This window comes from Colletes gigas, unplaced genomic scaffold (genome assembly GCF_013123115.1).
Source record: "Colletes gigas isolate AHSC1104 unplaced genomic scaffold, ASM1312311v1 Colletes_gigas_Sc00006, whole genome shotgun sequence".
Taxonomy (NCBI): domain Eukaryota; kingdom Metazoa; phylum Arthropoda; class Insecta; order Hymenoptera; family Colletidae; genus Colletes; species Colletes gigas.
In genome coordinates, this window is record NW_025106635.1 from 7,727,208 (window position 1) to 7,755,180 (window position 27,973).

Below are 27,973 nucleotides of genomic sequence, written 5' to 3' on the forward strand. Positions count from 1 at the left end.
CCTATTGGTGACATTCGTGGACTTTTCTATTATCGTCGCCCAGCCCTTCGAACACCTGTATTTTCATTCCCAGTTGGAATTAAGTTTTTCCTATATCGCCTGGGAATAACGAGCGATACGTTCGCGCGATGAAAAGCCGGGGATCCGACGATCGAGGTTTTCGATTAAACGTTTCAAACGTTGTTTGAACACTTTGAGGTCCCGCACTGTTTCAGATTTAACAGCCATGGCTTTTCCCAGGGCACTCTGTACTCCCAAAAAACGTCCATAAGATCAACTGGTCGATGGTTTGGTCTGGAAAAGAGCAAAAATATCAACGAAGTCGGGAATCACGCGCGAAGAAAGTTTCGAAACGAGCGACGCTGCGCGGCTGATGGCTTCCTTTGGCTGGAAAATTGCGGGGAAACGGGTTTTCGAAGGGCAAGGGCTGCCTTTTAACGCGCCACCCGATAAAGTTCTTTCATCCATTTTTCCCTTCCTCATAACGACACTAATTACGCGTGACCGCAAATTAGCTTCCGGCCCGTTCGCAATCGAGGCGTTCCCAGCGAACTTGGAGAGCAAATTGAACGTGACCGCGGCGGACACGCGCGTACAGAAGCTGTTCCCTCGTCGTAAATCCGCTCTTTCGACATTTCCTCCCACGAGATCCACGGTTCCACACATTTTTACCCGAATCTTCCTTCGCAACCAGCGTTTCCGAACGCGTCGTTATTTCCACGTATTTTTTTTTTACGCCCGCGTCCCGCGTCGCCAAATAGGATACGTCGGGGAAACAGATTGTTATTTTGTGTACGTTTTTTTTCTTTTTTTTTTGTTTGTCCCCCTGTCGCGCGTCTTTTGTTCGTTATTTTACGTTTTTTCGATGGCGGTAAACCGGGAAACGCCGGGGAGAATGCTCGTTCACAGTTCGACGAGCGTATCTTTGCGGGGACGCGATTTATTCAACGAAATTTTCTATTTCGCGTTTTGTTCGTCGCGGTCGGTCGTTTCTACGGTTTTTGACCGAGACTGCGATTTTTGGCCAGCTTTCGGATCATTTAATTTCCACGACCGAATCGCTCGCGAGAGAAATTCCTAAAATCCGAAAAATGAATACCCGAAAATCCGAAGATCTGAGAATTGAAATATATCGTATCTTTTCTAAGATCCGTGTTTCTAAAATCCAGAAACTCGGCGTCGCAAGAAATTCGGGAGATTAGCGCGGAGGAATTCGAATCCCGAGCAGAGTAAAACACCTTCATTTTGTCGCTCCAAGAGTCCCAGACACCTCGATAAGCCGGGAGAGAGACAAATGAGACGGAAAGCCAAAGAAACGAGTCTCCGCGCAACAATCCGCATTGAAACCGGCGCGCTCGGAGTCGCGCGTACTTTATGCTCCGTTTCAATTAAACCAAAAACAACCGGCGGAAGAAGGAGTAACAAGTTCGGGGAATCCGGAACAATCGTCGCACATTCCATCCCAGTTCACCGGCAGTGTCTCGGACGCATCCGAGAGAAAAAGGAAGACGAAGTGGCCGGTGACCCAAACCGACCGCCGAGCTGCTCTTTTTCCTCGTTCTCCGCCCCTTGAGGGGGCGTCGAGACGCGGATCGAGCCCGGTTAAAGGCGCGTTTCCACTCCTGGATCTCCTATTCAACCGTAATTAATTACTAGAAGCAATAATCCAAGTTTGAATATTCTCGATCGAAAAAGTCCTTCTTCTTTTGTTTAAAGTGTCGCTGAGTTGTATGAAACGAGGGTCATAATAAAAGCAATATTTATTCTAGGTAAAGGGGTTAAAGATCACACCCTTGAGGGGTCGTCGAGACGCGGATCGAGCCCGGTTAAAGGCGCGTTTCCACTCCTGGATCTCCTATTCAACCGTAATTAATTACTAGAAGCAATAATCCAAGTTTGAATATTCTCGATCGAAAAAGTCCTTGTTTTCTTTAACGTGTCGCTGAGATATGTGAAACGAGGGTCGTAATAAAAGCAATATTTATTCCAGGTAAAGGGGTTAAAGTTCACACGTATCTTGCAACTACGAAAGCGTCGAAAGAGTCGAGAAATTCAGGGGGGACGGTTTTGCGTGGATGAACGCAGCTTTAACGCGTTGCTCCTTTCTTCGATTTTTCTTGCGAGTCCTTTTTCCGGTGCTGCTCGTCTCCTTTACACCTTAATTCCCGCTAGTGGTCGCGCCGCTCTCCTCCTAAGCGCCTATTCTTCCGGGGTGGCGCTTAATTAACGCCGTCGTTTCAGCGAGATTTCCGGGTCCTCGCTTCGTCTTTCGCCTCTTTCCGTTCCGTTTCGTTCGCGGCCTTTTTAATCCCCAGAGGCCGAGCCCCGGAGAATTTATAAGAATTAATTTAATATGTAGTGGCGCGCGCCGAGGGTGATTCCTTGCGAAAAATCCTCGCCTCGATCGGGCTTCGAGCTTTTAATTGCTGCCCCGGGGGCCATTCCGAGGGCCGGGAAAGTCGAGCGGAGTTCAACGACTTGACACTCAATTAGGTACAGGGAACGACGCCGAACCGCGAAATTGAATGTCCACTTTTTCGTTTTTTTGCAAACGAGTCTAATTGGAAATGCTGGATTGCACGTTCGACCCAATAACCGTGTCATTGATGGATCATTTTTACGAGACGATCGTTGCTTCTCTATTTTTTCACTGTATCGGGAAATTCGGCGCTGCAGTTTTCTCGATACAACGCATTGAAGCCTCGATGAACCGTAAGCTGGAAAATTAATTTAATTTGAAACGTTTCTCGCGTCAAAAATCGTAAAGAGAAGACGGAGAAACCCTCTTATCCGATATTCAACCTGATTCAAAGTAATCGGTAATAAACGGAGAATAATCTGGACGCGAATGATTCGTTTCAGTTAAAGTTAACGAAACTTAAACTTCGTAAAGTTTTGCAACTACTTGCGCCGGCATTGCGAAGATAAGTTTCAGTTTCGAGCTCATAAATTTACGGAATCAAAGCGGACTTTGCGCGCGAGCTTTAAAGGCCTCGAAGAGCGATATACATTTTTCTTAAACTCGATCAATCCAATTAGGAGGCTCTCCTTGTTGCACCAAAAATATCTAGCTGGTTTTTTTTCGCCCCTCGATGACGACTATGCTCGTCGTTCGCAGTGAAAAGGGGAGTCGCGAATTAAAGAAAAATTCCACGATCGAGTTTTCCCAGAGGTCCGTTTCCACGGGTCGTCGGTGAGCTTTCGAGGCGATTGTGCGCTCCGTCTCGACGCTCAAAGTTTTCCAAAGCCGAAGGATTAAACTTAGGGGTGCCCACGCGACTTACACCTGCCCGATCGACGATTTATTCCGTCACGGTGCTCGATCGCGAACTTCCACCCTATCGTTCCACTCGAAACCTTCGGTTCCTCCCCTTCCATCACCCCGTCCCCCCTCTCTCTGCCCAAGCCGTGCACCCTTTCGCCTTCTTTGTTCCCGTTTCACGGGCACTCGAAAATTCAAAAGCGGTCGCTCGAGCACGCGAAAGCACCTCGCGAACCACGAGAGCCTTTCTGAGCCCACTAAAAAGAGTTCCGGGGAAAACAAATTATAAATGTTGATCGAAGCTCCCCGGAGCAATCGAGGGGAAACAGTCCGGAGGCTCCGATATATTCCCAAACTTTTCGAGGAGGTTTTACTTGGATTTCGCGACGGATATTTCTTAATAATTTCGTCGTACGAGCCCTTTAATTTTAAACGAAACGTTGGCGCGATGTGTCTGTCTCGTTGGACGTTCACGAGGACGGTGAGGCGAAAATTTAATAATTAAAAGAGAAGTGTAAAGCGACTTTTTTAGAATATTTCTACCAACGTAACGATGTTCTTCCAAGAGCGAGTAAAAAATTTGAAAGCTGCATCGTTCGTGATGAAAAATCGCTTGGTGCCCGAGGGGTTGGATCGTCTTCGAGAAATCGCAGTCGGTTGATGCCAATGAGTCGTATCGCGCTAGCAGTATATCACCTGGGCGAGGGAGGGACGAGGAAAACGGGGAAATAAAAAATCACGATCCCTCCTCCATCGGTCGGCCGAGCGAGAGGAAGAGGGGACCCTTTAACGTTTTACGAACTTTCGGAAACGGCTCTTCTTCGGTTTCAATGGCCCTTCTTTAAGCTTTTTCATCCGGGAGAAAGGAGGGAACGAGGGTGGAAGCGGAGCGGAGCGTTTCGACGGGACAAAGGGCTCGCGGCACTTGCTCGCGAAAATACGGTTTCAGGAGGATTCGAACGGATGTGCGGGCACCGGGCCGCGCCGGTTCCGGTGTCGGTCGGCCGAACGTAAATCTAATAATTTCTATGTAATTCACCGCGGCTGACCGCACTTTGACCAACACTCGTTCCACTTATCCCCCGTGTCCGAGCGATCCTGTGGCCGCGGGCCATGCAGGGGATCCACGCTTCGCTCAAAACCAACGCTAATAACGTTTTCAACTGTTGTCGAAACGAGGTTACCGAAAGGCCAATCCTTTCCGCCAGTGCCTCTCAAACACCAACCGTTTCACGACCATCTCAGCTCTGGGAACTTTTTTCAGAAACAACGGAGACACTATGACAAAGGACCCCGCGCAGATCTTATGGAAAATGGCCCTCGGTTAAATTAGCTGAACTTTTGATACGATGTAGTTCGTTATGTCTTGATGAAAAGTTCCAATGGGCCCAAGCTTGTAAATTGAACAGTTTCCGAGATACGGGGGATCAGAAGTCAATAATAGTGCACCTTATTCTTGGCTATCATGTTTGAGGATATTTGAGTGCAAGAAGCACTGTTGTACACTGTCCATTTATTTGACCTCTTAAAACTCAATTTACGACCTTTGGGCCCATTGGAACTTTTCATCAAGAGATCATGAACCACATCATATCAAAAGTTCAGATAATTTAAATGGGGGACATTTTCCATGAGATCTGTGCGGGGTCCTTTTTGGGGCACTGTCCAATCATGAGAAGAAAATGTCTGTTCTCGAGTCTTTTCGAAATAAATTAATATTCCGGATGGAGGGTAGTGAGAATTGAGATTTGTGAGAACTTAGTTTATAAACTTATTGCACACGATGATGAGCGATGTATGATGTGTTTGGTTGACGATGTGAGAATGTAGTGAATGATGTTTGGTTCGACTCTGGCCTCCTCCCTTCCAAACACCCTTGCAACCATGTTCTTGAAAAGAGGTAGATATCACGTCTGAACGAAGGCGTCACTTGAGAACGTTGTCAACTTTCCCCAAATGTGCAGTTAGGGGGCGCGTAGAAATGGGGAATGTTTAAAAATTTGTCCTGGAGGTTTGCATATTCGGTTTAATTAGACGACTGCAGCCGGCTTAATCGGCAAACAGCAACGAGACTCGACGCGAGGAAAGAGACTTATCGGAAAGTTCATCCGGAACCCGAGGCGGCCGAAAAGAGACGGACGGAGGAGACGAGCCGCGGCTCTTCTTCGTAACTTCGAATGCTAATGCAATCGCGAAAGTTTCATCGAACTTCTTCGCAGAATATAACGTCGCTAAACTGGATACGCTCGGAAGGGGTAAAAAGTAGAAAGAAAAAAAATGAACGCCTAAAGTGAAAGAAAAGAATCCACGATCGTTCGAAACATCCCGGAGCAGCCGACGAATAGCTATAAACCGAGTCGCGATTAAGTTTCGCGCGACTTTCGCCAACGAGATCCATCGACCAATCGATATTTTATTCCCGAACGGGCGAGGCCTCGTCGACGAGCGCGGATCGATCGACCAAGATTTATTTTTTTTTTTCTCCCAACGGGTGATTAATTGATAGCCATCTATCTTCATTTGATCCTCGTTAGTGTCGCTTTTCCGGCGAAAAGGTGAGTTAGTAACGGTGGGGAGGGGGGAGAAAAAAAATTGAACGAAAAAGGAGCAAAAACAACGGGAAACGAGAATCGATCGAGTATCGCGGCGATTAATCCATGAAACGAATTACCGTTTCCGGTACACGCAGCTGCTCTACGATCTTTTTTTCCTCTCGGTTGCAGAAGCTCGCCAAGGATGAAGGCCAGGAGGATACTGACGATCGTCCTCGCGATCCTGATATCGACGATAACGTTCCCCGATTGCGTCGCGGAGCTCTATACCGCGCTGGCGGATATGGAGGAACTACTGGAAACCGAGGCGGTCCTCATAGACACGCTCAACGGTTACATTAAAGCTCAGGAGCATCGTCTGGCTACCCTCAGAAGGTGAGTACAGCGAGTCTTTACATTAGAAACTTGATTCTAGCGATTTAATGTAATATATATCGGAGCAACCAGTACATTGGCCATTTCTGTAGGACGACCAAACCTCTGTCTCCTCATTCTATGCATTTTTTCTTTTCCTTAAATCTTCGAACTAGATAGACTAACAACTGTTAACACGAAAGAATGTTCAACGTAAACCTACGAGTCCTTTGCAGGGATTCTTTCCGCTGGGAAACTCTTTTAATTCTGTTCTTTCCTTTTTCGAATAACTTCATTTTTTCAAATATTCCGGTAACCAGACAACTAACTCGACAACCTTCAAAGGGCACATATCGAACGTCAACGCCAACCAGGCGCACTTTTTGCGTTTCCGGACGACATTCTTTGCATCGATTAAATTTAAGTATCGATTAGAGCCAACATAACTTTATTTTCAATGGATTCAGAGATATAGATACTAAGTAGACTATCTAAAACGCAGCGTAGAAAAGGGAAGAAATTTTTTCGAGACGTCTGCGATCTTAAATAGCGGAGAGAGGAAGGAAAATCGAGGGTAGGAGTTTCTCACGCGAGAGGAGAGACTTCCCATGACCGGTGTGAAAATGTTTTACCGTCGAAGCGCGAGGTTTGCTCAACACCGAGGGACCCGGAGACCCGTGACCGAGTCGTCTCTGTATTTTCTTCGCGCTCTTACGTTTCCAATAAATTTCGACGAGTCTGGGCGTCCTCTCGAGCCAAAGAGAGTCGTCCTGGCGGTTTCTCGTTCGCTGCGCGTTCCGGATATGAGAGATCCAAGTCCTTTGAGTGGTTGTCTTTGACGCGCTGATATCTCTGCGGGCTCCAGGGACCGTCGGGTGTTTGCGTTTGAACGAGGCCCGGGAAATAATTAACGGCCGGAGCACTCGACGACGCACGCGCTCGCACGGCGTGAACCAAAATCCCCGGAGCGTTGAAAGAAACCTAATTCGGTCAACACAGGGGACGGCCGGATGGATTTTTGTATTTACGGCTTTACGGATTTTTGCTCCTACCCGCCGCGCTCTAAAAAGTTAATGGAACACCGGCCCGGGGATTCGACGGTTTTAATCTCTCGCGAATCAGGGCAAATTGAAACGCGGCAATGTAGCCCCGCGATTTTTCCACGGATACGCCGAGAATCGTTTACATTTTCCTCGCGTTTGTTTGCGGCGTCCTTTCACAAAACGAATCGCTAATCGTTCTAATTTAACGGTGGATCAAAACTAATCCATTTTTAATAATCGTTAAAAACATTGCTGCGACAAAGACGCAGATTTTCGCGGATTCGGTTATTCCGAACTGATTGGAGGATGCTGTTGGAAACAGACCGATATTAAATTTTATGTCACGGTATCGCTTTTCGATAAAATTCTCGACAATTTTTAGATTCTTCGATTCGGTTGCCCCGGTATACCAGATTCAATGGACCCTATAAAGGTATACGAGTAGACCTTACACATTATGGACTGAAAGTGGACCAATCTGACTCCCATAATCACCGGAAAATTTTTCAGCAAAGTTAAAAACTTACAAATCGTTCTAAAAGAATTATTTTTAGTTACAGGGGTTAATTAGAATCATTTTTGGTCAATAGACATACCCTCGACATTCTAACCACTTTCGAGAAAAAAATTCGAGTAGGTGTGAAATTTTTCGACAAAATTAAATCATTTCAAATCGCACTAAAAAAAATATTTTTAGTTGTAAGGGTCAATTACAATCATTTTTGGTCAATAGGCATATCCTCGAAATCCTAACCACTTTCCAGAAAAAAATTCGAGTAGGTGTGAAATTTTTCGACAAAATTAAAAAATTTCAAATCACTCTAAAAAAAATATTTCTAGTTGCAACGATCAATTACAATCATTTTTGGTCAATAGGCATACGCCCGAAATCCTAACCAGTTTTGAGAAAAAAATTCATTACTGAAAATATGTCTGACCATACGTACACCTGTTCTCCTTAAATTTTTCGGCGAAAGAAGAAAATTTCTAATCGTCTTGAAAAAAATATTTTCGGTTGCGGGGGTCAATTACAACCATTTTTGGTCGATACATGTACCCTCGAAATCCAACGCATTTTCGAGAAAAAAATTCGAGTAGGCGCAGAGATTTTCATTCCGTTAAAAAATAATAACTGGAATTAAATTTTCTGTCTCACTTCCTCTCGTGTTCATTTTTGTAACCTGTTAGTAATATTTCGAGCGACACGAAAATGGTAATGGGAGTTCTGGAGCCCCAGAAAAATGGGTCGAAAAAATACATTGGGTGAAAGGTCTACTCTACTTATACTCCGTCGATACCTTTTATTTTTCATTATTTACCCCGTAAACGAACGATTAATCGAAACAACGCGACGCTTTCCTTTCAATTTTGCCGCGCCGTCAGCGCGACGATCCGCAATTTCGTATTCGCGTCGCGTCCCCGTCGATATTTCCTCGGCCCCGGGGTTGTGGACGAAGAGAAAAAAAGGAAATAGCCGGCAAGAGCGTAAAAAAGATTTCCCCGACGCTTTCTTCCTCCGGAGGCCGAGCAGCAACCCTTATTCGTCGGCCGACTTTCTTCTTCCAGGGGCTCATTTTTTCTCTATCTTCCCCGGGGTGTGATTTGGCAGGTTGCCCGGCCCGATACCGATGCCTTGGCCATTTCGAGGGTGCAACGGGGAAATAAGAGGGCCGGGGGGTGGCTGGCGAAAAACGTTAAGAACGTGGCTTGGACCGACGCGGCGCCGCACCCTATCTTGAATTTCCCGAGGAAACCGGCTCCGCCGCGACGATTCTCGTTCTCTTCCTCGCAGGTGCAATATTTCCGTGGCTCGGGGCCGTCCCTTCTACTTTTAATCCGCTAACGGTGTAATTACTTTTCCCGAGGAGCAAAGAACGATACCATCTACTCAGTTTCTTTCTCCTTTCTCGAGGCCGGAAATAATCGGAGACGTTTATCAATCGCGCCTCGCGATACCACTGATTAGAACGGTAAACTCATTTCGGTATTAGGAAATATCTTCTATATAATAACATTTAAAATTCTATCCAACGCGTTTCGAATCGATGGATGGCCGATCCATTAAAGTTTTCGAAATGATTATCCACCCCCCGCGTATTGAAACGTGTACGCGATACGATACGTGGAGCGCGAGAACAGTCGGTTCGATTGATAAGATCGCTTGGAACGGGGAGTCCTGTCTTGGAGGCAAAGTACTTCGTAAAGTTGTTGATAGAACGCTAGCGGTGATAAAGTCGAATAATGTTCTTGACATGCTACTTTATACCGTTCGGGGAACTGAAGGTTTGACGAGATCGGTTATTGCTCGGTGGCGAGAGAAGCGCGACGATGCGGTGCGTAACGCGGTGACACGTGCAGGTATACGCCGCAGGTTTACCCAAACCCTGGCCCAAAATGTTCACGTTTCGATCCAGTGATAGTTAACACTTTACCAACGGCCTGATTTACGCCTGACAAACCACATATACAGGGTGTTCGGCCAACCCTGGGAAAAATTTTAATGGGAGATTTTAGAGGCCAAAATAAGATGAAAATCAAGAATACCAATTTGTTGATGCATGCTTCATTAAAAAGTTATTGACGTTTAAAGTATCTCTATTCACCGAAAATAATTGTAATTGCCCCCGGCAACCGAAAATAATTTTTTCATAACGATTTGAAATTTTTTAATTTCGACGAAAAATTTGTTCATCTTCCTGAATTTTTTTCTCGAAAATGCGCAGGATTTCGAGGGTATCTCTATTCACAGAAAATAATTGTAATTGACCCCCGCCACCGAAAATAATTTTTTCAGAACGATTTGAAATTTTTTAATTTCGACGAAAAATTTGTTCACCTTCCTGAATTTATTTCTCGAAAATTCGCAGGATTTCGAGGGTATCTCTATTCACCGAAAATAATTGTAATTGACCCCGGCAACCGAAAATAATTTTTTCAGAACGATGTGAAATTTTTTAATTTCGACGAAAAATTTGTTCACCTTCCTGAATTTATTTCTCGAAAATACGCAGGATTTCGAGGGTATCTCTATTCACAGAAAATAATTGTAATTGACCCCCGCAACCGAAAATAATTTTTTCAGAACGATTTGAAATTTTTTAATTTCGACGAAAAATTTGTTCACCTTCCTGAATTTATTTTTCGAAAATTCGCAGGATTTCGAGGGTATCTCTATTCACAGAAAATAATTGTAATTGCCCCCGGCAACCGAAAATAATTTTTTCAGAACGATTTGAAATTTTTTAATTTCGACGAAAAATTTGTTCATCTTCCTGAATTTTTTTCTCGAAAATGCGCAGGATTTCGAGGGTATCTCTATTCACAGAAAATAATTGTAATTGACCCCGGCAACTGAAAATAATTTTTTCAGAACGATTTGAAATTTTTTAATTTCGACGAAAAATTAGTTCACCTTCCTGAATTTTTTCCAAAATGATCTCGTTTTCGAATATAATAATAAATAAACAAAGTCCGAATCGCGTTTCATAGTTCTAATGTTGGTTTTGGACTCGTTAAGCCCCTAGGGCTAGAACCCTTTACGAATATTATGCACAGTATTACATATTACGTATCATAATAGAACCATAGTCTACTTCGAAATAGTTTCATTTACCCTGTAACGAGAGTACTGTAATTTCAGTGAATGTTACGAGTATTTAAAAAAAAAACAGAGTAAAAATGTAATTCCTCGTATATTTTTTAAATAGAAATCACCGAATGACAAAAGCAATTGTATTTCGAAAAAGGCTGCCACGAATTTTTTAATATCGTGTTTAAAATATCTTGATCGAAACGCGATTCGATTATGCTTCATTCGGGTCGAATTGCGGCCCCGCTGTACGCGCGCGCTTAGAACAGAACGGTGGGGGAAATTTCGCTTAAATTTTCTGTATAAACAGCGAACGATGAAAGAGGAAAAAATTAAACGCTCTTAGAGAAAAGAAATTTTTCAATTCGCTAGAACAAGCTACGCTTTCGGAAAACTGTTTTAAAGCGGACGTAGCAATTTAAATAGGTCAAACGCGTACGCTGGCTTCTTTAAAAGCATTGAAACCGAAGCTCAAGCAAAGTATGCGCCGTTGAAAAACGAATTTATCGAACCAGCATGTACTATCGACGCGTATATTTCTTCCAGGATTTCACGATTTTTATTGAATGCACGTTTCCCTTCTCGATTCTCTTTTTTTTTTTATTATTCTTTTTTGCCGGAGCATTGATTGAAAATGTGCAGAATGTTTCTGAAAGGTCCTCTGTACCTCTTTGGAGGGCACTAGAACGCGTCATGCTCGATGCTGGATGTTTTCCGTACGAACGATCCACATGAAAATAAAAATTACTCGGAATAATTCTTGCTTTTAAACGTCGAACGAAGGAATTTTTGTTTCGTCAAGAAGAACGTTCCTAGGCGTGGAAAATATCGATACCGAAATAATTATTTTTTACGTTCAATAGGATATATATTTCCGACGGTTATGGACTGTGTCGCGTAAATTCGCGCTCGAAAATCGAACGAACGATTGCAGTACGCGGGAAATAAATAATAAAAATTTCTATCTTCGTTCAGTCGCGAATGTACATTACACTTGTTGTATAATATTTTATGATACGTTCGAGCGATAAATTTTCTTTGAAAAACGAGGCACGAGAAATAAAATAAAATAACAAAAAAACAATCGTGTGACACGCAGCGCTGTAAGCCGTAAGGGATTAAAGGAGAACAGTCGCGCGAAAATCAGCGACCAATAGTTTATCGGATAAATTGTTGAGGACGACGTTGAATTCAATGGTTCGCGAGTGAAATTGATATTAAATCGCAATTCACGATATCGCAATTGGGAATAAGAAAAATTGCTTCGCGAATCGTAAAACGATAACGGTGTTGTTTGGATGATTCCAGGATTTTTGAATGGCGGAGGTTAAAAATTATCGCGAAACTATCGAAGAAGATCGCGCGGAATGGAAGGAGGTTCGGTTTGGAAAGTGTGTTCGTGCTAGGGGGGTAGCTTCTACGCCACGTAGAACAGATTCCTTCGAAACTTGCTAGCAACAGCGGATTCCCGTTTAATATCCAGGAAACCGTCCGAGTTCCGATCGGAATTTCGTGTCCGAAAGTTTCACGCGTGACTTCGCGAAACGATCGGAAGCGTCCAACTGGCGTTAATGCCGACTAACGCCGTCGGATAACTTATCTCTTGATCGGCGAGCGCTACGAAATTTTCTTCGAGCCGAGCAATATTCCCCGGGGAACGCGCGGCGATCGATCCGCGGTTTGATCGAATCGGAGCTCGGTACTTCCTCTTTAACGTGTCCGACTCGCCTTACGTCCAACAAAATGGCTATATTCGGCATTAAAATCTCTCAGGGTGCCTCCAAAGAGAAATCGAACCGTCGATAGCGTTTAATCAATAATAATAACGACCATTCGGGGGTTAATACGAAATAAGTCCTTTGGGAGGAAACATTCGAAACCAATTCCTCGAATCTCAGTTTCAACGTTATCCTTATCAAAGGCGGAATCGAGTTTCCGAATGACCGGATTCTCGACCAGAAAGGAACAATTAAACGCGACGCGATTGCGACGCAAACTTGATGCGGAACATCCTTATTAAGAACTCGTTGAAACATCTTCGTCGCGAAATAATTTCTGTATAATTATTAATTATTTAAAGCATCGGGATGCAATTGAGCGCGAGGGATAAGTTTAGAAACTGTGCATTTCTTCGTCGATTCGTAATTCATACCGATTTATCAATTCTTTGAAAATGTGTAGACGATAAACATTTGATATTTACGTAAACGTTGTTTCGTTTAAACGATTATTTCGGCGAATAGTATCCGGTTTCACAAAGCGAGGAACTAGCACAATGCTTCGTATTTTAATAATAACCTCTTTGTATTTATTATGGTCCGGAACGATCGTAACAATAACTATTATTTCCTCGATACAGCTGTACGATCGAACGTTCGGAACATTTAGCGAATACAGCAAAAGTAGTCGCGTGAAATGAAAAACACGATGGAATCCCCAAGGATCGAAGAAATTTCGTCTGCAATTGCATTATCGTACTACAGACGAATTATACGTCGCATTAAAGCAGAGTAGAGAGAGGGGGAATTTAATTTAATTCGATTCACCGATGATCGAATCGAAACGCAATGAAATCGAGCGTATTTATTCGTCGGCTCGTTGATTCGACAAATTTCGAAAGACCGTTTTCGAAATATTTCGAAAACGCGCGGCGCGTGTTAATTGAATTGTTACGCGTTCGTTAAAATTGTGACCGAATGTTAACGCGGGATCCGTTACAAACTATCCAACGGCGCAACTTCAATTCAATTTCGATATGGACGGTAATTTACGGGACACGAAAACGAACGGAACTCCAAAAGCGACCTTGCCGCTGGTTCGCCACTCTGTGTAATTAAAAGTACACGGACCGAATGCCAAAACTGAAAAATCATTCTATACGTACATATTCGAAACCACCATTAACGTTTCCCAAAAAGAAAGAAGGCCCATTTTGAGCGACGATCGACTCTTATCGCGACTCGATCTTATCCTGCAAGCGATTTCCACGATCGTAGGCTCCCCTTGTCATCGCGATCGAACGAAATCGACGTCGCAGTTACGCGTTCTTTCGAATTTCGAGCCCTCCCCGGGGACCGCCGTGCTTAATTGGAAATTTCGACGCCGGTAAAAATTTGACGAACGCGGCTCTTGGTCGTCCCCGACGGGAACAGATATACCGCGAGATCGATCGCAAATTATTCTCGACGCGATACCCGAAGTCAATTCCCTCCCCGCAGCGACCGACAGCCCGCTGAAATTTTCCGAAGCTTGTAGCGCGCTTTACACGCGTTCGATTAAACTCGCCGTTCGAATCTCGCTGGGAACGCGTGTCGAACACCCTCCCACCCACCGACCACCCCCCCCCCCCACTGCACGAACAAAGGTCGAACGAAGTTGTTCCCGTGTACCAGGGGGGGTCTGTGACACGATCGTATCTTCTATTTCCTTTTTTTTCCCCCGTCGACTCCTCGTTGATTTTTCGCGACCGCCAAAGCGCCGAAATGGCGTGTAAAATTGGTTCGGGCGCGTTAACGCTTTATTGGCTGCGTTACTGGGGTATAAAATGAAAATCTTGGCTTTCGTTTAAGATAGTAAAGAAGGGAGTATAAATAATAATTACTGGAAGCAGTAATTATGTGAAAACGATGGAGGAAGGGTATGAAATAAAGGAGAAGACACATGCGAAAGGGAAAACGAATACGAAGGGAGAAAGGGGGACAGACGATTAAAAAATTTTTAAACGATCCGTAATTACGAAACTTTGCCAACGAGTCGTTTCGTTTTTCGCGGTTAACGGGTTAACAACGATCGAACGGGCAAAGAGGGGTGCGCGATGCACGTAAAAGCGAGAGTGTGCATTCGCGTTGGTCGGTATTCCTTTTTCCTCGATTTTCAATTTCTAATGAACGAACGCGCGAAACGGAGCCACGTTGCGTCGTAATTTTCGCTCCGTTACGGACGGTCGAACGTATCGATGAACAATTTGCCGTGCCTTTGGCGATTTCAAAACGGCGAAAAGGATAGCACGTATCAGCAATTTGCCACTCGAAACTAACTTGACGTACATTTTTTTTCAGCGTTGCTCTTTCGCGACGCGAAATTTCTGAAACATCGATTCTCAACGGTATTCAAGGGACACGCGCGATTTTATTCACGGTTAAATATGTTGTCCCTGCGAGTTTAAACATATTCTTCGATTCGATTCACCCGCAAACGCAACGCTATCCGTGTCCGCAGCGAACACGGTGTGCAGCGTCGAGTAGCAAAAAATGGCACGGTCCAGCCATTGCAAACATTGTAAACGAATATCGGTGTATTCGGTATCTGAAAACTACACGTAGCATTGTTCATGGCAAATAAAAGCAATTCTGGTTACAACCGTAGAAACGACAGAGCGTCATAGATGATTTACGAATTTATATCGATAGCGTTTGTCTGATGCGACATAGCCAACTTACCTTGCATTTTACAATCCCAATATTACCGGGTACATTTTCAAAATTCGATGTATCGTCGATGGCTCCAATCGCACCCAATTCTTGAAAAGGATTAGGGGGAGGTTAAGGTATTTTTTCAAATCATTAGAAACATATTTTATGCCTTTTATACTGTTTTATTTATAATTTAACAATATTAGAATACAATATAAAGCAACAAAACAAATAATACTTATTAAACTTTGGTATAAAAACAGATCATTAAGTGTCCACTAGTACCGAACATAGCTCAGAACGTAACACAACAGTTTCATTGACACTTATTTCTTTGAATTTTTTCTTTGTTTTTTCATTCTTCTTTCGTTCACTTTCTACTTGGTCAATTTATTTATTTACTTTCGCATCTTCTTGCTCTTCAGTTCCCTTTTTCTTGGCATTAGGTGAGGGTAATACTTTCAGCAAAACTAGTAGATGGCTGCTCATATCCCATCGTGGAAGTGAGATTTTGCTGATTCCTCATTTCTTCCTATGGAATATTTGTCACTTCACAACCTGCATAAACTCCATTATATTAGTACGAATACAAATAAGCAAAATTTAGATTCGTAGTGCCCGGTAATAGGGGACGATGATCTCTCCGTAACCAGGGGACAACAAAGCCATAAAAAAAAGTTTGTTTTAACAGTTTATAATTTGTACGATACACTAGCTTCAAATTAGACGCAACGATCAACTGATTTTTCTATCCGTGTACGCTTGACTACAATATGGCGAAACTCGATCATTGTTTGTTCTATCCCTATTGTCGTTTATGCTAAATAACGATCTACTGTTCGGTTTTAGGGTAACTCTCCCTCCGGCGGAATCTTTCAGGCAATGCAAAGGGTCGAAATCGCGTCCTCCCACGCAAAACTCGTCCGTCGAACTCGGTACCGGTCGCTATTAGCCGAAATCGCCGGGAGTACCACGAACACCCAGGTTCCCGGTTTCCGCGTGACGGGAAATTACCATAATCCAACGGTATCGCGACGTCCCCGTTCGGCCCGTTAACGTAACTCGTCTTGCACATAATTTTATCGTCGGCGGTCCTAGGTTCGCGGGGGTAACAACACGCTGACACGCAGCGAGACAATATCGCCGGTGCAAGTAGAATCCGTAGACGCAAGCTGTGTCGACGGAGTTACGGTCAAATGTACACACAGATGTAAACGTGCATCGAAGATGCGCATTAGCGGGCGTCCGTGTGCGGCCCCGGCCCCGACCTGGCCGCCTCTCTACGTGTCCCGCGTTCGCGACAATGCCCCAGGATGTATATCAGCCTGCGGCTGTCATCGCCGTATCTGCCTCGAGACCGATATCAACCACGGTATTAACTCCGAAATGCCGGCTGCCTGATACAATTATCCACCTACGCCTCCCAACGGCCCTTAATTACCTCTCGATTAATATTTAATCCCCACTTCTTATCGTTCAGGACAAACTCATCCCCCCCGCCTTTCTCTCTCCCCTTCTTTTTTTTTTATTTTAATTTCCTTTTTTCCCCACGGCGAAAAGACATCGAACAATTTCTGTAAGCTAAACTACTTCGTCCCTTCCCGGGTAAGCACATTAGAATTGAGTTCAGGGTAAACTCGTCCCCTTCTATTTTTTTTTATTTTAATTTTCTTTTTCCCCCCCACGGTGAAAAGACATTGAGCGATTTTTGTGAGCTAAACTACTTCGTCCCTTGCCGGGTAAGCGAGCATTAGAATTTAGTTCAGGGTAAACTCGTCCCCATCTATTTTTTTTATTTTAATTATCTTTTTTCCCCCACGGTGAAAAGACGACATTGAACGATTTTTGTGAGCTAAACCACTTCGTCCCTTGCCGGGTAAGCGAGCATTAGAATTGATCTTTGTTGGCGTAGCGCATTTCGATCCGACTAAATTGTTGGGTTATAATCGAGTTCCGTCGCCGGGGGCGGCGATCCATCGCGTGTCGCCGCCGCCCACCGCTGGAAAATGTCGAAGCAACGAGCCACGAAAATTATTGTATAGCAATCTTCCGCAACGTTGGAGGATACGCGTCGTTATAGCCGGGCGACGGAAACGGTGGCTCCGCGGTACAACTCGCCTAATACGATACATTAAAGGTTACAAAGGGCGGGCGAATCGAATCCCGGGTATTTACGCGCCGCTGTTGGGGGTCGTGAAAACCGATGGACTCTTATAAACGAACGACGGCCAGCCACGCGGGCTGACTTAACCGGGACGCGTCTTGCGAGCCTTCTCGCGGGGAACAGAAATCACGGGGGACTATTGCAGCCACGGATACGATATATCGCGATCCGTTTTCCCTCCAAACCCCCCCGTATAAATATGGATGGGAACGACGTAATGTCGCCGATATAACTTTCCGCCTACGGCGCAATAAGAAAGAACGATACGCCAGCGACTGGAAACACGCTAATGCAGCCGTGTAATATCTCTCCGTTACTTCGGTATCGACTGGAAACGACCAAAATATTGCTTTCTGAGATTGTTCGCGTAGTAGTGCATCTCCTCCTTCTGGGATATCTATTGCCTCGCCGATCGAAGCCATTTCTCGTAAAGTAGTTTTTTTCTTTCTAATTACGCATCGATGGTACCGAAAATTTTCCGTGCCTATTCGTTGGGAGAATTTTTTATTCGATGTCTAACCGAATAGAAATTTTAACGGTTGAAAAAATAGATATCGGTTTCGTGCACCGCGGAAAACGCTAGATTAACCAGACTAACGATCCAGATGGACGCAAATGTTTATCGAGCGTAGTAATACTAGTTGCCAATTACTGATACAAATCCGTGCAAAAAAAACTTGACAAGTTTCTACGTTTCGAACGCGTTTTTTTTTTTGTGGAAGCTGAAACTGTTGACTGGACGCTTCGATAAAATCGTTTCTGTTTAAAATGAAGAATAACCTTGACGCACCTACCTTGGAAACGTTCGTTTCTGTCGTTGGAAATAAACTACTTACCCAGATGAACTGTCTTAAATCCCTCGACACGGTCCACCGGATTTAATATAGAGGCACGGTGGAATTAAAAACTTACTATGTCACGAACGTGGAAGTATCTACTATAAATTCCATACGCTTGGTCGATTTACCGTCCCCAGCCATCGAAGGGAGCAAGAATATTGCTGGAATTCCGTCGATGCCTTCGGCGATATACCCCTTGTTAGTAGAAAATTGAGTTTAACTGAAAGTGCCCCATTCGCTTAGTCCCTTCTTGTCGCGGGACCTTATCACTGCCTTTTTTCCTCCATTTTATTTTCGATCTTTTATACACCGTCGCGCAAAGATCCTCCCACGCGTTGTTTCAAGATCAAAGGACTGATCCAATCAATAGTTAAGAAGCGCAATTTTTTTTCAATATAAACGCGGTCCAACAAATTGTTTACAAAGTGTAAATTGTTCTGTTAAACGTTGAATAATTTTATTTCTCTAAATACGGAAGATTCTTGAAAAAGATCGAACAAAAGATTGCTTGCGTGTAAAACCGTGTACGCGGGAGTATATATTTCTTTTTTCCTAATTATTTTGCTCCGAAGATGCTTCGCCGTAATGCTCGGCAGAGTGGTCCTTAATTATAGAAATAAAAGCAAACGGGCGCGCCTTTGTTCGACCCGTCGTCGGCCGCATTCATTCGACGCGCGAAGCTGAAAGTGCGTGGTTTTCAAAAGAAAAACCAAGAGCACTTTTCACGTTCTCCCTTCAACCGTTCGAGGGTCGTCGGTGACCATTTGACTCTTCCTGTCGCGGATGCAAACCACAAGCGAAGCGTTACGTACAGACATTTTCTTTATTTCAAGGCTTTCATACAAATGTAAACACTCACGACGAAAGTAACGGCAATAGTCGTATTCTGCTTGGTGAAAAAAAAAATATATATATATATATGTATATGTACGTATTTAAGTATGTAATCTGTTCATGTACAAAATAGATTATTACAAAATTTCGTTCTATACAACGAAGATTAACAATGTTCGAAGATCGACAATTAAATCTGAAGTAAACGAACATTTCCCGGCCGAACGTGCATGATCCATTGATTAAACGATAAAAATTGAGAAAGTATATATTTAAAAACTATATTTCTATAATAGATATCGAGTAGCAATACAAAACTCAATCGTCTCTAAACAGATCTACCTTCGAAATGTAACAACGAAAAAGCAATAGCCCAGCTTAATATATAATGGGACAGATCGATCGTCGGTTCTAGAATCGGCGGAAGAGATACAGCAAAGCTGTTCGCAAGATGCCTGGGAGCATACATCGTCGATCGGTGATTCCTAGATTCGTTTAAAAGTTTCGCGCGAACGCCAAATGTTATCGAGAAATCCCAGGACGACGAGTACAAAGACCTTCCACGAATAACGCCTAACATTACGCCTATTTATTAATCGTCTACGAACACATCCGCCTTAACCATTTAAAACGCGTCGATAGTCGAAGTTGAACATTCAAGTGAAATCGGATCTCGCGCGTACGCGATACAAAAGGACAGTCGAAACGCCAATCGAAACGTGTACGAATCACGTAGAACAGATCTCTGTCGTGGAGAAAAAAAACGATGGCCCTGGTCCCATTCCCGCGTCTCCAGAACTCAAGTTTCGCCATTAGTTTCCTCGCGGTAAGTTCCGTGTACCGTTGAAGCAACCAATTCCTGCAAAATGTCAGTTTTGCTCCGTGGTAGTTTTCAAGGTATTAAAGGTTACAGCCAGGTTTAAAAATGTTAAAAGTAATTTTACAAATTTCAACGTTCAATATCTTGAAAATCGTTGCAACTACGAAACTCATACTTTGCAGGACGCCCCACGCACATCATACTCTGGTCACGTTCTTAGGGATCTCTTCTAAATCGACGGAGCCCACGCTCTTCTATTACAACGCATGCAGGGAGTATTTTGTTTTATTTTTTTTTCTTCTTTTTTTTTATTGCATCGATATATTCAGTTCTGTTACAACTCGCGTATATCACATTCTTATAATACACACCGCATCGTATCGCATAACAATGACCAAAAGAAAGGTTTCGTCACACTAGCGCACCTTGGGTAAATTCACTGTATCGTTTCCACCGATCGTAGCAACAAAATTCATCGGAGAGGATAATACGGAGCTAGAAAAACGGCTGGTCTAAAAAAAAGGTTGATACGTATGTACAGAATTGATGAGAAAGAGAAATGAAATGGAAATCAAAACCAAATACTGAAAGTCGAGATTAAGGTAGCGTTTGCGACGGACGATAACTACTTTCAGTAATTCGTGTAATTAATCACCGGATACATAATCGATACTGGCACGTACTCGACGAAGTAAGGTCGTTGTCGATTCCTGGGCACGAACTCCTCCGCCAGTGGGTTCAACGGCGTGGTGAACGGAAGTTCGCGGACAAGATCGAGATGATACTTGACGGTTTCCCGGTCGGTGCCGTGAAGATCAGCGATCTCCAGATACCTTTGCCAGAGCTTTCGACAAGAGCCTATCGTTAAAAGCGCAACCGGGTCGCCGACCACGGCCACGAAACATTTCGCCCGCGTGATGGCCGTGTTCAAGAGCCTCGGATTCGTTAGGAACCCGTAATCTTTCACGTTCCTCTCCGCGGAATATCTGCAGCAGTTTCTGGTTCGAACGGTACTGATAAAGACTGCGGTGAATTGCTTCCCCTGGACATTCAGCACCCTTTCGACGGACACGTCGGACAGTTTGCGTTTCCGCAGTTCCGTGCGTATCCTCCGCACCTGTTCCGCGTAATAAGCCAACACTCCTATCGATTCCTCGCCGTATGGTCCCCAACGATCTACCGGCCAGTTGTTTTTCAACTCTAGCACACGAGTAACTACCTCGTATGCCTCCGTCTCGTGGACATAACCCGTTGAATGTATATCCTGTCGATAAAGAAACCAAGGATTACGCTGAAAAGGAAACGGTTCGATATAAATTACGCTCCGGCGCGCTCTCGAGGCTCCTTCGGACTTCAGAATCGACCGCATCGAGGAATCAGACAGCGAAACAACGAAAAAATAGTATCACCGTATCGTCTGAAAGAGCCCTGAAGCGCGCGAAGCAGTTTAAACGATCGAAACTCGTGCTAACGAAGGAGCAGTAGATTGATATCAACTGCACCTAAACGTTCCAACAGCCAGTCAGTTTCGATGACGAACGTACCTGCACTTCTTCGCTCTGAACAGCATAGAAGGTCAATGGTTTTAATACAGGATGCTTTAATAATAAATTATTAGCAGGCTTTACGACCCCATCGTAAAACATTTCGGACGTAAATTTAACGATGTCCTCGTGAGAACGGTAATTCTGACAAAGATGTATTCTACAAGGATGGGTGTGCGGGTACATTCCATAGATCCTCTCGAGAAAACTCACGCTCAGGCCACGCTCACTGGCTAGGTCGCTATAAATTTCTGGAGCGAGTTGCATTTGATCACCCGCTAGAATCAAACGTGTCTGTCTAGTGGCTAACGCCAGCGGTATCAGGACTTCACATTCTAACGCCTGAGCGGCTTCGTCGATTACTATGTGTGTGAACGATAAGTTCAAGCACGTTAGAGAGCTAGACGCCGCTAAAGTCGTCACGATTATACCGCAATCTTGGAGATCCTCCTCGGTTGGATCACGGAAAGTACCGTTATCCTTCATCAGACTATACCCTTGGACTATCGGATGTACCTGAAATCGCGCAGTGAAAGCGAAAGGAGTGTTTCGACCAACATTAACTATTTCATCTCGATGGAGAACGTACCGTATTCTTAGCCCGATCCTTGTAAAAGATTCTAACAGGCTTCAATCGTGGATACTTCTCTGTTCTGTACCAAACGTCAAAGAACTCTTTAATGTATAGATCCGCCGCACTGTTACTGTGCGTACAAAGCAGAATCTTATGCTCGCTGTTTTTCGTGAGCAATATACGAAGAGCCTGGGCAATGGTGAACGTTTTCCCAGTTCCAAATGGTCCAAGTAGCAAAATAGGTGGTAAAGGAACCTCTATGGAAGCTGTCATAATAGCCAGAGCTCTTTTCTGTTCTATGTTCAATAGAGAATTCAGTAATAGCCAATCCAAATTTTGTCTAGCGGTATACGTATCCCTGTTCAGTAGATCTAAAATTTCTGCATCTTTTATTTCCATGTGAGCCTTGTTTAAAAATACTAGTCCTATGTCTGGAAGGCTATCTACGGCTCTGTGCCATTCGCAAAATGGCAAACGATTTAACACAAATTGTACCTGCACTCTCAGATTTGTATTAGCTACCAAATTTAAAGCATCCACGCAATTTTTCGACAATCTAATATACACGGTTTGAGTACATTTGTCCTCTATGTGGCCCTCGAATATCGCATGTAAGTTCGATTTGTTCTCTATACTCTTGAGAAGCACGCTAGTGCAACCTCTCAAGAATAATCTACCACTTTTTGTATCTTCCGAGACACCTCGACTTAGTGGCATCTATGATAAAAATGTGTCATAGGTTTTGCTGAGAATTTGGTCAATGAACAAGTATGTTTACCATTAACTTATATATGCATAGTTGTACGACTAGTGGTAAGCAAACATTAAGTTCCAGTATAAGAAAGGTGCAGAGAAAGAAAAACAAATATATAACTGCTAATGGTAATCTCACCTGGGCAAAGAGCTCACCGGTCGGTGCATACTTAGCAATGGTAGACCCATCGCCAGACAAAGCCAAAATATAATGAGAAACAAGACGCACGCAAGTAAGTACATTGTATCTGGCGATTTGTTCGTGTCTAGCTAGCTCCTCCACGGTAATCAATTCGTGGAGACGACCTCTGTAATTTTCTGGCATTAAATGGGGATCGGTAAGTGTTTCTTGAGTCAAGAAAAAGTTTGTTCTGTCAGGATATGGATATATCGCAGATAATTTATCCTCCTTCGGGTCTTTTGGCGGTACAAACGGCGATTCGAATCTATGTATGTGCGATTCGTTCACCCATGTCTTTGGGTTTTGAGAAAATTGATAATCCGTAGCTGCGTAAATTCTTAAGAAGTCTTCGGTGGGTAAACAATCCATACAAATTCTTTGTAGTATCACAGGATACTCCCCAAAGTAAAATATAATATTCTGCCGGTAAGTGCCGTATTGATTGGCAGCGAACCATATTTTCACAAAATATACTTTGTTACTTTCATTTTCGCTCGCTGCATTAAATTCTACGTTACACCATTCCTGACCATTTGTAATCCCAATCTCATTGGTGCTGTCGCGCACAGATCTCAAAACAAAATTTCTGAGATTTTGATTTAAAGTTAATGCTACCCTTTGTAAAGTTTTACCTAGATAAATATAATACGTACTATGTTTCATTGTGCCAATTTATAAAAGCAATACCGCACGTTACGACAACGCCACAGAAACGCCAACGTTCGAAATAACAACAGCCGCAGAATCGACAAATATTTTCGAAAGAATATCGTTATTGTTTAGGAACACAATATCGTTTAGAAAGGTCGAGTAACATTAAATCGTCTATTTGTGTTCGCGCATCGACTTATGACCAATCGCAACGAGTGTAAACACGGCCAAAAACCACAATGTACTAGAACTTACCGCGCGCCAAAATCCGGAAATTCCAATCGAAAACAGTATCACTGTTCTTCGACCGACAGCAAAGATTCGTACCGTGGAAAAATTGTACGTCCTCTGTCTGTTTGCAAGTGACAATCTTGTCAGGATTTTCTGACTTGATCCAATCGCGGTGCACTTTTTCGGCGAAGCTGAAAGGAAACAGGTTCTTAACCTCTCCGTTGATCGCAAGCGGATTGTCGGTCATGGCCGCCAATTGAAGTTTCGAACGTTCGCGGAAATTCGAACACTTGTTGCTACATTATACCACGGTCGCGTTTTTCACGTTTTCAAAACAAAGAACGAATAATATTCTCATTACATTTTAACGCTACACCCGATCTACGACGAACGCGAGACGCTTCTGACAGAACACTATGCCACCTACGCAAGCGCATCGCACGCGCAGGTTCGATGCATTCATCGCCACCTCGCGAGAAGTTTTGCACTCGTGCATTTACGGGGGCGCTGCGACTTTATCGACGGATGAGGATAAGAAGATCCGGATTCAAATATCAACGCTTTCTCAGCCGCCCATTTTTTATAAACTATACGCTAGTACTTGGTTTTAATTAAACTTTTACAACTTTTAGAATACGAGGATTAATAATGTAAAATTTTTTAAACAATACTCGTCTCTGGTAAACTAATTAAACAAAGTTTCTTGCAATATAAAATTATTATTAGATTCCAATGAATATTCCAATAACATTTTAATAATTTTTAAAATATGTTTGCTCTAATTAAATTACATTTTGCCCAACAACGACTGCGTCATTAAATTTGCATACTTGTTGTTACGCTTGTATAATTATAAATCTTCGAATAACCTTCACGCGAGAAGTTGGACAACTAATTACTCAAGAAATGTAAAGCATGCGCTCATGTGATGCGTTCCACAGCAGTTTATGATTCTCCAATATTCTCCGTACGAGATGCGTTCCGCAGTTAAGCCATTTGCATCAAGAAGCGGAATGTTCTGCACGCAATGCCTGGTTCGCATCACCGGGTACCAAATAATCCGCACGAGTTGCAGTACCTATGCCACAGAACGATGAACAATTTCCAAGCAGTCTAGCAACTTTGAAAAAATGTGCATCGAGTCTGCTTAGATTATCGATGCAAAAATGTTTTTATAATTTTTTGGCCATCGATTCGGTTTCAGAACCTGTGCCAAAGCCCAGAACGTCCATCGTTCGCAGTATCGATTTTTTTATTTATCTCGTATACATACAGGGTGTTCGACCACCCCTGGGAAAAATTTTAATGGGAGATTCTAGAAGCCAAAATAAAATGAAAATCAAAAATATCAATTTGTTGATTGAGGCTTCTTTAAAAAGTTATTAAAAAATTATTTTTGGTTACGAGGGTCAATTAAAATTATTTTTGGTGAATAGACATACCCTCGAATTCCTACTCAGTTTCGAGAAAAAAATTCAAGTAAGTGAAAGTTTTGGGTGAAAAAAAAAAATTTCGAATCGTCTTGGAAAAATTATTTTTTGTTGCAGGGGTCAATTACAAGCATTTTTGGTCATTAGACATACCCTCGAATTCCTAGCCACATACGAGAAAAAAATTCGAGAAGGTGAATAAATTTTTCGTCGAAATTAAAAAATTTAAAATCGTTCTAAAAAAATTATTTTCGGTTGCGGGGGTCAATTAGTATTATTTTTGGTGAATAGACATACCCTCGAAATCCTGCGCATTTTCGAGAAAAAAATTCAGTACGGGCGGAACTTTAAACGTCAATAACTTTTTAACGAAGCCTCCATCAATAAATTGGTATTTTTGATTTTCGTCCTATTTTGACCTCCAGAATCTCCCATTACAATTTTTCCCAGGGGTAGTCGTACACCTTATACATATATGGTTGTTTATCAACCGATAAGAATTTACGAGCTTTTGTTCGCAGTTTGCACGAAGATCACGAACTTTGCTTTCAAGAAATTTAGCATTTCCGGCCCACGTTTTACATTTTGTATACATGCTAAAAGCGCCGAGACCTATTAAAAAGTCCAATACTTCCGCAACCATGGACAAAATAAATGATTCATCGGTCGATTTGTCTGGCAGTTCGTTATATTTCTATTTCGGGTCGAGTTATTACGCGTTACGGAGGAAAATCATGGCTCCTCGAACAAACGAATAACAAATACGTCTGCTACGGCGGTTCTGTAACTCTTATTGGGAAATCCTATAGATTAAAGGGTTAACTGTCAATATGATTGGTGGGATAAAATCTATCGGGGGAACGGGTCTAGGAAACTGCGTTGGAAATACTGTTCTAAAAAAGAACGATCGTCGAATGGGGGGTCTGGGGAGGCCGAGAACGAAATAAACAAGCGGAGAAAAACGATCGGCGGCCGAGTCTGACGCGGAACGGTCTCCTCTCCTGGCACGCAATCTCGTGGAAATTCCAGGGAAGATTCTCATGTAAATCGCGCAACGATATCGAACCACCGGAAGTGGCTAAATGACGATCGCCATTATCCTGCAGCCTGGCGAAGAAGTCGAAGCGAGAGGGAACGAGGGGACAGGGACAGAGACAGATAGAGAAGAGAGGATAGCGGAGGGGGGTGGGTTTGAAGAGTCTCAGCGCGAGGGGGGCGAAGCGCAGAACCGTAGGAGTGGGATCGCGGTTAGCCCCGATGGGTTGAAAGCTTTCGAATCGTCGACCATTTCGTGCGTTGCTCTAGGTATTCCCCTTGATACCGGGCTATTCCATTTACCTCGACGGGCGCGAAACGGGGTGGGGAAAAAATGCCGTAGAATCTGGCAGTCATGGACGCTGACCAGTTTCCAACGTGGCCGGCGCGAGATAAACTATTTGTCTGTTTTCGAACGCTCTTTCCCCATGGGAAATCTGATACGACGTTCACGGTGGTGAATTCGTTTCACCGGTCTGTATTGATGGCACGCTGTTGCAAAGGGTTCCTTTATACTACCCCCCCAACAACGCTCGACGATTCCTCGCCCTTTTGTTTTTTTCCACGCAACGTTTCGCCCTTGCGGCTGCGATCGGTTTATCAAATTAAACTATTCGATCGAACGGAAACGCGTCTTTATTTCCATTGCATTTTTAATGCGAGGCCCCTTTATCGAAAGTGGTCCACGAAACTGGAGCAAGTTGTATTACTTTTCGAAAAAGTTTCGGATTCGCGATTAAACGCGACGGAGTTAATGGAGGCCAGGTTAAAAACGAACTGCGAGAGTCGTCGGCGCGAAGATAACATTTTTCAGGGGATCGGCGTCGGGAGAAAGAAGAACGCACGGAGTTAGGGGGTGAGAATGGCGAAAACATAACAGAGGGAGCGTGAAAAAAAAAGCACGAGCTTCGATCGGTCGTGGTACGCGTATATCGCTAATTAAAATCTGTCGCGTACGTATACGGGATGGAGCGCGAGGGTGGGACCAAAGGAGGGTAAAAAGTAAAAAAAGGTGAGGGAGGGGACGAGCGTCCAGCATCATCGAAAACAGGAGAAATGGGAACGGCGGGAGCAAGAAACGAGGGAAAACGTTGAAATCGCGCTAACGAGAGGATTCGTTATTGGACGGAGGTGGAATATAAAGAACTGTCGTTATCGCGCCTGAGGCGTGTCCCTCGGGCGCGATAGGAGCGCGGGCGGATACGTACCCGGAGCTCGGTCAGCTTTTTAATCGAGTTTCCGTGCTGTCTCGTGGCACACGTTCTCGCTCGTGCCACTCGGACCGGGGGACTTGAAATGCAAATGCTCTCGGTATCAGTCAGTTATTAGGATCTGCTCTTTTTCCCCTTCCAACGTCCCTCTGTCTCGTATTTTCTGTTAGGGGCGGTTGATCCGCTCCGAGGGTATTTCGAAACGACGCCTAACCTACCGAGGCGACTGCTCCGATCCGATTACCCCTCGAATATATTCCCCACCCACTCGATATCAAAATACTTGACCCCTTGCGCAACCATCGTCGTAATAATCTTGTACTCCGACGTCTCCGCGAACTCTAAAAAAATGATCCAAGATCGCGGTAATTGCTCCTTCGTCGGTCGCAAATTATCGGGAGGCGAGAAAGAGCCGGTTTGCAATTTAAATCGCAGCGGTGTTCCGCCCCCGTTCCCGAATTTCGTTAATTGTTCCCGTGTCCCCCAAGTATTCC

The 27,973-nt window shown here is 43.8% G+C and overlaps 2 protein-coding genes across 3 annotated transcripts in view; one reads left to right on the plus strand and one right to left on the minus strand.

Moving 5' to 3' along the window:
• LOC122395950 (prolyl 4-hydroxylase subunit alpha-1) overlaps nt 1–27,973 on the plus strand; it is a 149,316-nt gene that overhangs the window by 106,693 nt on the left and 14,650 nt on the right. For both annotated transcript variants that reach the window (XM_043393953.1, XM_043393954.1), the window contains one exon: nt 5,986–6,189. In XM_043393953.1, coding sequence (XP_043249888.1) covers nt 5,999–6,189 — 191 coding nt within the window. In that variant the 5' untranslated portion in view covers nt 5,986–5,998. The remainder of the gene's footprint in view (nt 1–5,985; nt 6,190–27,973) is intronic.
• On the minus strand, nt 20,146–24,195 carry LOC122395949 (probable helicase with zinc finger domain). Its single transcript, XM_043393952.1, has 5 exons — nt 23,828–24,195; nt 22,880–23,553; nt 22,003–22,704; nt 21,414–21,929; nt 20,146–21,133 (listed from the first exon to the last, which is right to left on the minus strand). The coding sequence occupies exons 1-5, from the start codon at nt 24,048–24,050 to the stop codon at nt 20,501–20,503; spliced, it is 2,748 nt and encodes a 915-aa protein (XP_043249887.1). The 5' UTR covers nt 24,051–24,195; the 3' UTR covers nt 20,146–20,500.

What these genes read in the sequence shown, in the direction of transcription:
- LOC122395949 (XM_043393952.1), bottom strand. Translation starts at nt 24,050, where the DNA reads ATGACCGACAATCCGCTTGCGATCAACGGAGAGGTTAAGAACCTGTTT. An exon ending in TTTCCGGATTTTGGCGCGCG is followed by an intron (nt 23,554 to 23,827) that starts GTAAGTTCTAGT and finishes ATATTTATCTAG; the next exon opens with GTAAAACTTTACAAAGGGTA. An exon ending in TTCAGAGCGAAGAAGTGCAG is followed by an intron (nt 21,134 to 21,413) that starts GTACGTTCGTCA and finishes CTTTATCGACAG; the next exon opens with GATATACATTCAACGGGTTA.